The sequence below is a fragment of the Arachis duranensis genome, chromosome 4, assembly GCF_000817695.3.
Source record: "Arachis duranensis cultivar V14167 chromosome 4, aradu.V14167.gnm2.J7QH, whole genome shotgun sequence".
In the NCBI taxonomy this organism is placed as follows: domain Eukaryota; kingdom Viridiplantae; phylum Streptophyta; class Magnoliopsida; order Fabales; family Fabaceae; genus Arachis; species Arachis duranensis.
This window is the reverse complement of record NC_029775.3, coordinates 2,432,178-2,444,808: the sequence shown is the minus strand read 5'-3', so window position 1 is coordinate 2,444,808 and position 12,631 is coordinate 2,432,178. Positions and strand designations below refer to the sequence as shown.

Here is a 12,631-nt window from a genome sequence, read left to right as displayed (position 1 = left end):
ATATATCAGATTCGGCTTGACTCGGCCAGGTCGACTGGAAACCTGGTTGGGCGAGGCATGAACTGTCTAAGCATCAGATCCGAAAAAACCAGTTCAACCTGACCCGAATTTCACCAAAAAGGGTGACCAAGCCGGTTTACATAACCCAAAACCGGCTAAATTTTTTGTTTAAAAATTCCAAAACGACGTCGGTTTCAAGTGATTGAAAGCAGCCCAAAACCCTAATCTGCTAGTGCTCAGTGATCAGCCTGAAGCCCTCACCTGGCGTCTACTGCCTCTGGCACTCACCACTCAGTCTCGTCACTCTCTCACTCAAGCTCAGGTCTCTTATCTCTAACGGTCGCTCTCTCACTGTCTCCGGTCTCTCTCACTGTCTCGGGTCTCGCACTCAAGCTCGTTGTTGGTCTCTGTCTTGTCACCATCTCGCAATCAGTCGCACGCTTCCCTGCGCTCGTCGTCGCTGGCGGCATAAGCAGCACGTCTCGGGGCTGGTCATCGTTGTCATCTTCTTGCTTCGCGCGTCGCCGTCAGATTCCTTCGCGCAACCAGCAGCTGGTCCTCGATTTGGTGAGTTCCAACTTCCAACAAATTCCCCTGATCTTCCTTTTTCAATTTTGTTGTTGTAATTCATCACTGCACCTTGAATTTGTTGCTGAACGTTGAATTTGTTGTTGAAAATATCATTGAACTAATTTTTTTGTTGCTGAAAATCATCACCGAGTTGAATTTGTTACTGATTATCATCACTGAACCTTGAGTTTGTTGAACCTTGAATTTGTTGCTCTCTTGCTGAAATAATCACTTAGCTAAATTTTTTGTTGCTGTAAATCATCTTTTGAGCTAAATTTTTTGTTGCTGAAAATTATCATAGTTGAATTTGTTGTTAAAATTTATCCATGAGATGAATTTGTTGCTGCAAGAATAGATTTGATTACTATGTTGTAACTAGATTATTCTACAACAAATGAGGTTCATGCTCTCTACAACTCAGAATAAATTGTTCAGTTAAATTGTTGTTCCCATGTTTTGAAAATTATCATAGTTGAATTTGTTGTTAGAAAACTATTCATTTGATGAATTTGTTGTCGTAAGAATAGATTTGATTTTTAGTATTGATTGATGTATTCTTACATAGGCAGTATTGAAAATTATCATAGCTGAATAGATTTGAATTCACCCCTTGGATTTGATTTACCGTTTGTGTTGTCTTTTGCTCTCTCGTGCCCATTTAAATTGAGAAAGTATTTTGTATTAGTGACTAGTTTATTATTCCTTTTGCATCATTAGTTATGTCTAAGAATTGATACTTGATTGTAATTAATGTTTGTGAAGACATGCATTTAACTTTTGATTTTGATTTGATTTTTATAATTTTACATTTTTATTCAATTATGACCAGGTCAACCGGGCAAACCAGTGACCCGGTGACCCAGTCGTATGGTCGGGTTAGATACCTGTTCGGTTTTGAACATTTGATAACTATGTATATATGTATGTATAATATATAATAATATGAGAAAATAGAAAATGGAAGATAGATTCTTTCCAAACACACCCCATTGAGGGGAAATTTATATTTTTTCATCTTTTTAAGGGACACTTTAGGAATTTAAGTTTATTCACTACAAGTCTATATGGGAACCCTAAAACCCTACTACTTTCCCAGACACATGCACAACTCTCCTCTCTCAAGCTCCATCTGTTCCAGGCTTCGGCAACTCTAGTAGCACTTTTCCAGCGAAGAGCCCTTGCCAGCAACCTCTATCCCCGACCGATCAATTGCACCATTGTCAATTTGTTAACTTCATTCAACTGTCCATTACCCATAGCAATATCAAGAAATGTAAGTGCAAACTTTGGGCATTCATCATTTCATTTATCTTAAAAATAAATACACAATCATAAGTTCATAACCAATAAAAAAGTGAAATGATTTTTGTCTATTGTTTTGTGCAGGTCTAGGATATGTGTGAAGAATATTCCAAAGTATGTTACAGAGGATCGATTAAGAGAATTCTTTTCTGAGAAAGGAGAAATCACCGATGTCAAGCTTATGCGTACAAAGTACACTTTACTAGACATTCCTCAAATAATAATTACATAGAGGCTCTCTCTCTCTCTCTCTCTCTCTCTCTGTTACAAAATATCTTTCACTTTTGAATTTTGGTACTTTTGAAACATATTTGGATACAGTAGAGAGAGTATGTCCCTATTCTATCTCCATGCACCACTCTTCAAGTACATTGTAATTTAAAAACTATAACTGTTGTGTGTTTCTTTGGTTGTTATTAACTCAGAGATGGTAAGAGTCGCCAATTTGCTTTTGTTGGATTTCGTTCAGAACACGAAGCTCAAGAAGCTATTCAATATTTCAATAGATCATACCTTGATACATGTAGAATTACTTGCGAGGTTATACACTTATCCTAATATTATTTTATATCATAGATGGTTTTATTGTTGAAACTGAAAAGTAGGCATTGTGGTTTTTCCTGTATGCTCGTCAATCCAAGCAGGTAGCTCGAAAACGTGGTGATGCAGATCTTCCTCGTCCATGGAGTCGGCATTCAGCTAGTAAAGAGAGTAAAGTGACCTCAGAAGTCAACGAACATGTTGGATCAAAAGGGCAAGGACAAGGACATAGCTCTGAGGACATTGATGATCAGCAGCTTCAAGAGTTTCTTCAAGTAATGCAGCCTCGTGCCAACTCAAAACTGTGGGCAAATGATACATCAATTGTATCTACTGTTGATGAGAAGCAAAACGTATCAAAGAAGGGAAGCAAAGACACATCAGTTGCAATACCTACCGATTCAGATCACAGTGGTTCATCATCAGATCAGCTCAATAATCTTGAAGCTGACAAGTCATGTGAAACTGAACATGAAGTCATTTCTGACATGGATTATTTCAAGAGTAGAGTGACAAAAGATTGGTCTGATTCTGAAAGTGATGACAGTGACAATGATTCAGTATCTACTGATGATAATGACAAAGAGAATGATACTAATCCTAGTGAAGGTGAAGAAAATGTTGATAAGAAATCTTCAAAAGTAACCCAAACAGATGGTGCCAAAGAGTTAGACCTAAAGGGTCAACCGGATGCTAGTGGAGAGGATAGTGCCCAGCAAAAGTCTCAGGTGAATTCAGATGTGTTAGGCGGCCAATCATTGAATTCAGAAGATAAGAAAGAAGTTTATGAGTCATGCCGACTATTTGTCAGGAATTTGCCATATACCACCACGTATGGATATCTGTTTTTCCTTGAAACACTTAAGATGCATGTGTGGTGTTGTTTTCACCAACTTCACCCATCGACATTGTTTTAACAACTATCTTCTTGAGATGAATTACCAAACATTAATTGGTGCATTTGTTGTTTCATTTGAACTTACTATAAGCAATTAATTCTTCTGCATTTGATTGGGTAAAGCAGTTATACAGTATTGAATGTCATTCATCATAGATAGTTGCATGGATTTGAAGTTAAATTTGTACATTTATAGTTGCATGTATTTGAATTTAAATTGTACATTCTTGTTTTCTTGTTGGACGAGAGTGTACAATTACTTTTATTGTCAGTCTGTAGGAGTTAAACATATTAATCATTGTATTGTTCTGTGACAGTGAGGAGGAACTGGAAGAGCATTTCAGCAAGATTGGTAGTGTTTCACAAGTTCATCTAGTAGTTGATAAAAGTACAAAACGATCCAAAGGAATAGCATATATTCTTTATTCATTTCCCGAATTTGCAGCCAGGTAGCAATTAGCTTGATAAAAGTTCTCCTCTCATATACTTATCTATGCCTAGTTGCCAGCTCTTTTGTGGATGATGCATGTCCGATTCTTAGTTTATGAGTGGCCAGTTGAAGTTGTTGGATGTTACACCTGTCAAAGCATTAAATTAACTCCGTTCATTTTAAAAAGAACTTCTGGGTTTTTTAGTGTGGCATTATCTTTTGCCCATCTTTTCATTCGAGTTGGTGCTTTGGTGCTTTTGTTGAATATTAGGTCTGCCCTCGCAGTTTGTAATATTCCAATTACTAAGCAAACATATATGCTGCCGTTTCATGTGTTTTGCCTGAGAAAAATATTGACTCCTTGAAGGATTCTTCTCAGCCCTTCTGCATTTCTCTATTTCTAGTGTTTGTTCGACTGTTATACTAAGAAGCAACTGTCTTCTATATTCTATAAGAGTCTACATAATTTCCTCTTCTGTTTTTTCTGTGATACTAATTCATATCATGTCTAAGATGATATTCAAATAGGCTGCATATCTTTATTTTATTTCACATGTTTGTTGAGGAAATGAGTAATTTGTTCCTGCTTGTTTCAAATTAAACTTCTTCAACCAAAAATATAGGACATTTAATAGTTCAATGCTCTAAATCCAGATGTTGTCAGGGTTCGATGTGGAAATTCAGAAAATACTGTGTCAGGTTTTAACGGTCAAAAAGTTTTAAAATATCTATGAAACCCTTGGAATATGAATAAGGGGTTTTACGTAATAAAAAGCAGGATGGAAATAGTAAATCCCCATGCCAATGGGTATCAATATTCACAGGGCTGCTACCTTTTAATAGGTTCAGAGATGAGAGAATGGTGATAACTCCAGACAGAAAGAGAAGTGGTGAAAATGTGACTATACACATAGTATAGGAATGGGGCGGAGCAAGTAATACAAAGGGCAGGAATGTAATCTGAGCTAGGGTGGAAATTCTGTTACAGTGATGTCAGCTGGCACACAGCTGTTTGCATGAGGAGATGATCCTCTGCATTCAGTTGTATGTGAGCTCACTCTACTTTTCACTCTATCATTTTGTTGTTTGCTTCATTGTTATTGAATCATGTCTCATCTAATACCAATACTGTTTGTCTGTTTCCGAATTTTGTATTGGTCATCATCAGCTGTTATGTGTTCTTGACATTGCTTTGCTGATAATTTATGTAGCTGTATGATCATTGTTTATCAGGGCACTAGAAGAGTTGGATAATTCTATATTTCAAGGAAGATTGTTGCATGTTATGCCAGCCATACAGAGATCTTCAGACAATAAAGAGTATGCACTACAAAAATATTACATTGTGAACAGTATTTTTATGATGTTCACAATATTTGACAGCCTATGCTTCAATATCTTGTAGGTCCAAGGACCAAAATGTGAAAACTCTGAAACAAAAGAGAGAAGAAGAGAAGAAAGCTGCTGAAGCCAGTGGAGATACCAGAGCATGGAATAGTCTGTTCATGCGCCCTGATACTGTACGTCAGCTGAAACAAAATAAATTGCAAACCATAATCAGCCTTTGTGGTGTATCCATTGAAATCCTAAATGATTGATATCATTATCATTTTGTTTAAGAAATAAACAAAAATAACTTGTTCTTGTTTCAGTTTATGTGCCACTATTATGTTCATTTTCATTTGTACATTGCTCTAGTTCAGAAACAAAAGTTTGCGCCCTACATGTTTTGTTATGACTGCCTCATGGAACAAGTTTTAGGTTTTTGACTCTTTATTATGCCTTGGCTTTTTCCTTCTCTGGAACAGTGTCCGCTGGCTATTTTTATAGGATTTCAGAAAGAGGCATAAACATTATGGTAAATGCGCAGTCTTAGCAATTAGTTTGTGTTGGTTAGACCGTTAGGGACAGATGCTGTCAATAGGAATTGAATCTCTTCCTCTTTAGTTTGAAGATTCTTTTTTTAGCGTCCTTCTGTGATGTTAAGCTAAATGTTATTTCAATGGTGGTGCTATTCGACAGAAATATAGATTAGATGTATGTGCTGATTTTATTTTAAAATACTTATCATCACCTGTTGTACCATGTTATGAAAATTCATTATCACACTTCTATTTGCTTATTCTCTCTCTTCTTTCTAAATTATATATATATATATATATATATTAGTAAGGGTTATCTATCATCTTATTTTAGGGGTATGGGTATATGGAGATACTGCAAATTTTTTCCTCATTCACCCCTAACTTATATGTTTTATTAATGTAATAAATATAAATTGTGATCATGCCTCCCTTATACCTTTTTCAGTTTTGCCTTGGCGGGTGCAGGGAGTATTCTATTTTCTTTTTGTTGGATTTACATCACTGTGTTGTTTTGCTTTGTGCAAATCTGAGTTATGGTTTATGGTCAGTTGTTGCATGTCTCTGCAAATAATAATAATGATGTGTTGATTTTAAATGTTGATAGGTCGTGGAAAACATTGCTTTGAAATATGGTGTCAGTAAAAGTGATTTATTAGACCGAGAAGCTGATGATCTTGCTGTACGTATTGCTCTGGGAGAAACTCAAGTGATTTCAGATACAAAAAAGGCTTTTGCAAATGCTGGAGTGAATGTGGAGTCTTTGGAGGCACTTGCCAACGGAAAAGTTGATGGCTTAAAAAGAAGCAATCATGTACTTTTAGCGAAGAACCTGCCATATGGTTCGACGGAAAATGAACTTGCAAAGATGTTTGGGAAATTTGGTAGTTTGGATAAAATAATTCTCCCTTCAACGAAGACACTGGCTCTGGTACTTTCTTCTCCTCAAATTTTAAGTTGTACGTCTGCAATATCATTTTGGGTGTTTGATAGCGTAATCTATCTCATTGTTATTGAATTATTTCATTCTTTTTTTTTGTAAATTGATTTCCATTTTAACCTTCAGGGAATTAACTATATTAATTGGAAAAATAAAAAGAGAAAAGAAAAAAAAAGGCCTAAAATCTCCAAATGAAAATTCAAAGAATCTTTTTTAATCCTTTAAAGAGAGAATCTTTGTAAAGATAGAAAGTGAGAGGTGACATGTTTTCTATTAATAAGGCTGTGTTTGGAAAGCAAAATGACTTGTTTTCTCCATCTAAAATATCCAAACACGGCCCTACTTATCCAAAATTACGTGTTTTCTACATTTTATTTAAATATAATTATCTTTTCAATTATTTATAATTTTTAACTATAGCTATTTTAAATATTTTATTATAAATGAAATTAATAAACATAGATTGGTAATATTACATGCGACTAAATCTTGGGTGATAAAAAAGTCAAGAATAAAGTTAAATATTAATGTTATACAGACGAGGATTACAATACTGGATGTTTGGGGAAATTAGAAAAGATAGGATTAGGAATAAGTGATTATGGAGAATGTTGGGGTTGTGCTTATTGTACAAAGATGGTACAATCTCACCTTAGGTAGGTAGAGGAGACCTTTCATCTATGTAAACCAAGTGGATCAGATAGAAGCTAGTCGAATAGCTAAAGGCATAGTGAGTGTTCAATTTTGCGAGACCTAGAAAAGTTATAGATAAAACTAAAAAAAAGAAAAAAGTTTAGACATTAATGGTTTAAGTATAAGTATGATTTATAATAAGATAGAATATATGGCTTTTATTCATGTTATGACCCCCAGTAAGGAAAGGTTTAGTTATTGTTGTATAGGATTATTTTATTATTAAATTAAATAATATTCATTTAATATTCTGAATTTTAAAAACAATTAGGATTCTTAATGTAACCTTCTTCTTTCTGAATTTTTTCATTGCAGTATTGTTTCTTACCTTTAGTCTCATGATTCAGTGATGTCTATGGCTAGTTATCGGGAAAAAAATGGTGATGTCTATGGCTGGCCATTTTATAACTAATTTTAGAATGGTATTTCAGGTTGTTTTCCTTGAAGCAGCAGAAGCTCGATCTGCTTTTAGAGGTTTAGCTTACAAGCGTTACAAGTAAGATTTTATTTTTCTATTGGCTGTAACTCCCAGTTACCAGTGTTTGAATATATTTGATTTTGTTGCTATGAATTGAAAATAAATCGATAGGCTATTCTCCAGCAATGAATGAATTTGTTTCCACTTCTCTAGGATATGCTTCTTGATTGGTCTTCCCATTTTTTTTTATTATGAATAATCTTGGTTCAAGGAGTGTTTCCCCTCTTCCATCGAGATATGTTACCTCCACATTCTCATGCTAATATTTGGATTCATTGAAGGATAATTATCTAATTTCATATTCGATTCAATGCAGGGATGCTCCATTATACTTGGAGTGGGCTCCATTCGACATTCTTAGCCAAAGTACAACATCTAGAAATAATGAACTGAATACAGCAGTTGGTGAAAATGATGTCAAGCGGGTAATGTTGGAGCAACATGTGCAAAGAATATCAGATGAGGATATTGATCCAGACAGAGTTGAGGTTTGACCTTTGAAATTATTCGCCTCGATTCCCTTTTGTCTTTCGGGAAAAAAAAAATTTGCAATGTAGAACATAGTAAAAGGAAAAGGGAAATAAGGTCAAAAGCATAAATATATAAGCTCAGACATTTAGCAGCCTAAGTTGTGGATACGGGGGATAATATCTTATGTTTATGAATTAATTCCTTTTTTTGTGTGGGTTCATTACTTGATGAAGTGAAGTACTTCTACCTAGTGTTGATATTGGTTATCAACTTTGAAAGATGAGCATGCAGTAAAACGTGAGATATATTCTAGTATTTTTTTTTAGTTTAATACAACATTAAAGAAATGCACACATTCGAAAGAGAGAATACGTTGAGTGAGGACAGGGTTTCCTCACAAGAACAAAATGAAACTATTTTGGTACTATAAAATTGAGACAAGTCAAACTGATCTCCACAATTAGATAGTACCTGATAAATAGTTTTGGGAAAGACCATCTGCAGCACTAAAACACTAAGTCAAACCAATATTAAATTGTGTCTGAAGATAAATCCTCTTGGAAAATGCTAGCATGCTTTGAGCCAGAAACTATAGAAAGAAGAAAGTGAATGTTACTATAGATTTTTAGCTAGTTTGAGTCCTGAGGCCTCTAAATTCTGTAGGATGAAAGTGGCGCAGCCTCTTGATATTGTTCTGATGCTGTCTTTTACATGATGATGCACGGCACAGAATATTCTTTAGAATGATCATTTAATGCCTGTTCATCTATTGTTGATTAATCTACAATGTTGCAGGGTCGGTCCTTGTTTGTCAAGAATCTCAATTTCAAAACAACTAATGAGAGTTTGAAGAAACATTTCAATGAACACATGAAAGAGGGAAAAATTTTGAGTGTTAAGGTAACCAGTTATGGGTTTAAGTGCTGCTTTATTCCTAGTTATGTTAGCTATTTCAAACTTTTGTTCTGTCATTGTAACCAATAGGTGAAGAAGCATTTGAAAAATGGGAAAAATGTTTCTATGGGTTTTGGATTTATCGAGTTTGACTCTCTGGAGACTGCTACAAATATCTGCAAGGATTTACAGGTATACATTACTGTATAAATTATGCATGTTATATGCATTTTGAGATCTTGATTCTAGTTCTTGTTTTTAATTTTAATTTATTTATTTTAATTTATTGTTTTTAGGGGACAGTATTGGATGGGCATGCTCTTATTTTACAACCTTGTCATGCCAAGAATGGTGGCCAATTACAAAAGACAGTTGAGAAGGACAAGAGTTCAACAAAGTTGCTTGTTAAAAATGTTGCTTTTGAGGCAACAGAGAAGGATTTGAGACAGTTGTTCAGTCCATTTGGACAGGTAATTACTATAAAAATTATACTTGGTAGTTGGTGCCATATGCTGGTAAATACTCTTTCGTGCTCCAAATTTTGGTTTGGTGCTTCTATTTAACAGAAGCAGCACAGCGATTCACGTGATTTGAACATTTGCCTCATGGAAAAATCCAAATGATTTAAATTACTTCTTACATGTGGGATCTGTATGAATGATGAAATCTTGACCTGTTACATCTTGAAGTAATGGGCCTGCTATTCCATGGACCATCTATAAAAACAAGATAATCCGTCAATTAGTTTCGAGTATTTGTTGAGTAATCAAATTCTTGGGCTAATTCATTAGTAACATTTTAACTTGTTTTAGTTAAATCTGAATTCTGAAGTCATATAGTTCTGATTATTTATGCATATTCTAACTGATATACCTCTTTTTTTGGGCGGTTTCCATCTGCTTCTGTACAATGTTGGTTCATTTCTGTAAATAAGATGTGTTTTGCTTTACCTGCTGTTTGATGAATGATATATGTGCAGGTTAAAAGGTTAAGGTTGCCAATGAAGTTCGGAAATCATAGAGGATTTGCTTTTGTGGAGTTTGTTACTCAGCAAGAAGCACAGAATGCACTTAAGGCACTTTCAAGCACCCATCTTTATGGAAGGCATCTAGTAAGTGAAAGAGTCGGCTGTTAAACATCAAATATTTGAGAGCTAATTGCCATTTTACTTTCAGGTAATAGAGCGAGCAAAAGAAGGTGAGAGTCTGGAAGAACTACGTGCTCGAACAGCTGCTCAATTCAGTGATGAACAAAATGGATTTCAAAATGCCACTAAGTTATCTAAGAAAAGGAAACAAATGGCTGTCTTAGATGAAGGAAAGATGAAGTTTCAAAGGATTGCTGATTAGTATGTCATTAAATATCAAACATGTGCATAATCCCAAAATCCAGGGATGACAATTTTGTAGATTATAGTGTTATACATGTAACATGACCCGCCATGTCATGATGCCCTTTATCTTCATTGTTTATTTATTTTTGGTCAACATGATTCTTATATTTGTTAGCTAAATTTTGTCACCCGACGGGAGAAAAAAGGTATTCTAGCATAGTAGCCATTTTGAGCAAGCCTTAACTGGTATTTTGTTGGCATGTTTGGAAAGTAAATGTCTCCGGACCATAAACAAGAAAGGACCATAAACAAGAAAGAAAGGCAGTGTATAATGAGTTGTTACTAAAGGCTTGGATATAGTGTGGTTCATACACATGGTACCCTGAGTAACATTACTCTTGTAATACCCAAAATGGTAAATTTTACTAATTACATCTCTGATATCAGCAAAAATGCAATACGTTTTCTGATCCACTTTTTTATTAACAGTGTGCTAATGTGATTTGATAGTGTGGATCGTTAGTGACATGTGTCATAATATGATTTAATCATATATAATAATATGATGATAGATCGAGTAGTAATACACGGCATGTTGGCGTAGATAATTGTCATGGGTAACAATACTATTTGTCTACATGTTAGCATGTGTCACGTGTTATATTATTTGCTTACGTGTCATTTGCCATTTAATCATTGTAAGTGGATAAAATTAGTCTCTCATTTTGCACTAAATAACTCGTAGCTGTCGAAACTAAATGTTGTGAACCAAATTAATCTATGCACTAGTAAATTTTTAATATCTTTTAAATGCATTAATTTCTTTTACTTTTTTACATTTTGTTTAAATAAACTCCGCCTATGTTACACTTGCGGTACATAGCCGGTCCCAAACCCGGATAAAGGAGGAGGGTTGTGTTAGGTCTTCGGCAACCAACGTAAAAATATAGACGAACCCCCCATGACATGAATCAAAGACATTATTGCGCTAAAGCTAGGTCGTTACCCGGAAGTAACGCGCCGTATGGCTCGAGTACGGTGTCAAAGCAAGAGCCGCTGCATCGGTGCCCGGATGTAGTGTTAAATGAGCAAGGGTTCTCGCGTTTTCGTGAACGGACGAGGGTAAATAAGCTAGTTCACAAAGGAAAAGGTAAAGGTCGAAGCGACAAAAGGTTGAGATTTGGGACATGGAACATAGGCACTCTAACAGGAAAGTCCATGGAGGTGGTGGATACCATGACAAGGAGGAAGATTAACATTATGTGCCTACAAGAAACGAAATGGGTTGGTGCAAAGGCTAGGGAGTTGGATTCTTCTGGTTTCAAACTTTGGTATACAGGAAAGGTGAAGAATAGGAATGAGGTTGGAATAATTGTGGATAAGCAGTGGAAGAAGGACGTAGTTGATGTCAAGAGGGTGGGAGATCGGATCATCTCTATCAAACTTGTGGTGGAGGGAGGTGCTTTCCATGTGATTAGCGCCTATGCACCGCAAGTGGGTTCGGACGAACAACACAAGATAAGGTTTTGGGAGGATCTAGAGAGTTTAGTTCAAGGCATATCTTTGGGAGATAAGATTTTCTTAGGAGGAGATTTAAATGGCCATGTTGGGAGAGAAGTGACTGGATATGGGAGTATTCACGGAGGCCATGGTTTCGGGGTGATCAATGCCGAGGGTAAAACTATTTTGGACTTTTCCTCAACTTTTGATCTTCTCATCGCAAATACATGTTTTAAAAAGAGAGACGAACATCTTATAACCTATAAGAGTGGCATGACAAGCTCTCAAATCGACTTCTTCTCGTTGAGGAGAGTCGACCGAAAATTTTGCATTAACTGTAAAATTATCCCGGGAGAGAGTTTGACAACACAACATAGGGTGCTCGTCATGGATTTTCGCGTTAAGCAAAAGTTGAGGAAAAGACATCATACGAAGAACCCAAGGACGAGGTGGTGGCGGATGAAAGGTGAGGAACAAAGAAGCTTCCTAAGACGGGTAGGAGAAGAGACAAAGTGGGATGGGAATGGAAGCACGGAAGAGATGTGGAGGGAGATGGCAGAAGTTATCAGAAGAACAGCAAAAGAAAGTTTTGGTGAATCTAAAGAAATAGGACCAAGAGACAAGGAGTCCTAGTGGTGGAATGCGAGTATACAAGAAAAGATAAAGATAAAAAGAGAATGCTTTAAAAAGTGGTCTTTATGCCGCAATGCAGATAACTGG

At 35.8% G+C, this 12,631-nt stretch overlaps 1 protein-coding gene across 1 annotated transcript; it reads left to right on the top strand.

Annotated features, from left to right (window-relative positions):
- The first annotated feature begins 215 nt into the window (after positions 1 to 215).
- Positions 216 to 10,647, top strand: LOC107482784 (uncharacterized). Its single transcript, XM_016103363.3, has 16 exons — positions 216 to 567; positions 1,667 to 1,843; positions 1,957 to 2,064; positions 2,298 to 2,412; positions 2,517 to 3,244; positions 3,628 to 3,759; positions 4,974 to 5,060; positions 5,146 to 5,260; positions 6,210 to 6,533; positions 7,667 to 7,731; positions 8,030 to 8,201; positions 8,980 to 9,084; positions 9,169 to 9,270; positions 9,375 to 9,548; positions 10,058 to 10,189; positions 10,254 to 10,647. Coding segments are annotated over exons 2-16 (2,535 nt in total). The 5' UTR covers positions 216 to 567; positions 1,667 to 1,841; the 3' UTR covers positions 10,428 to 10,647.
- Positions 10,648 to 12,631: the final 1,984 nt, after the last annotated feature.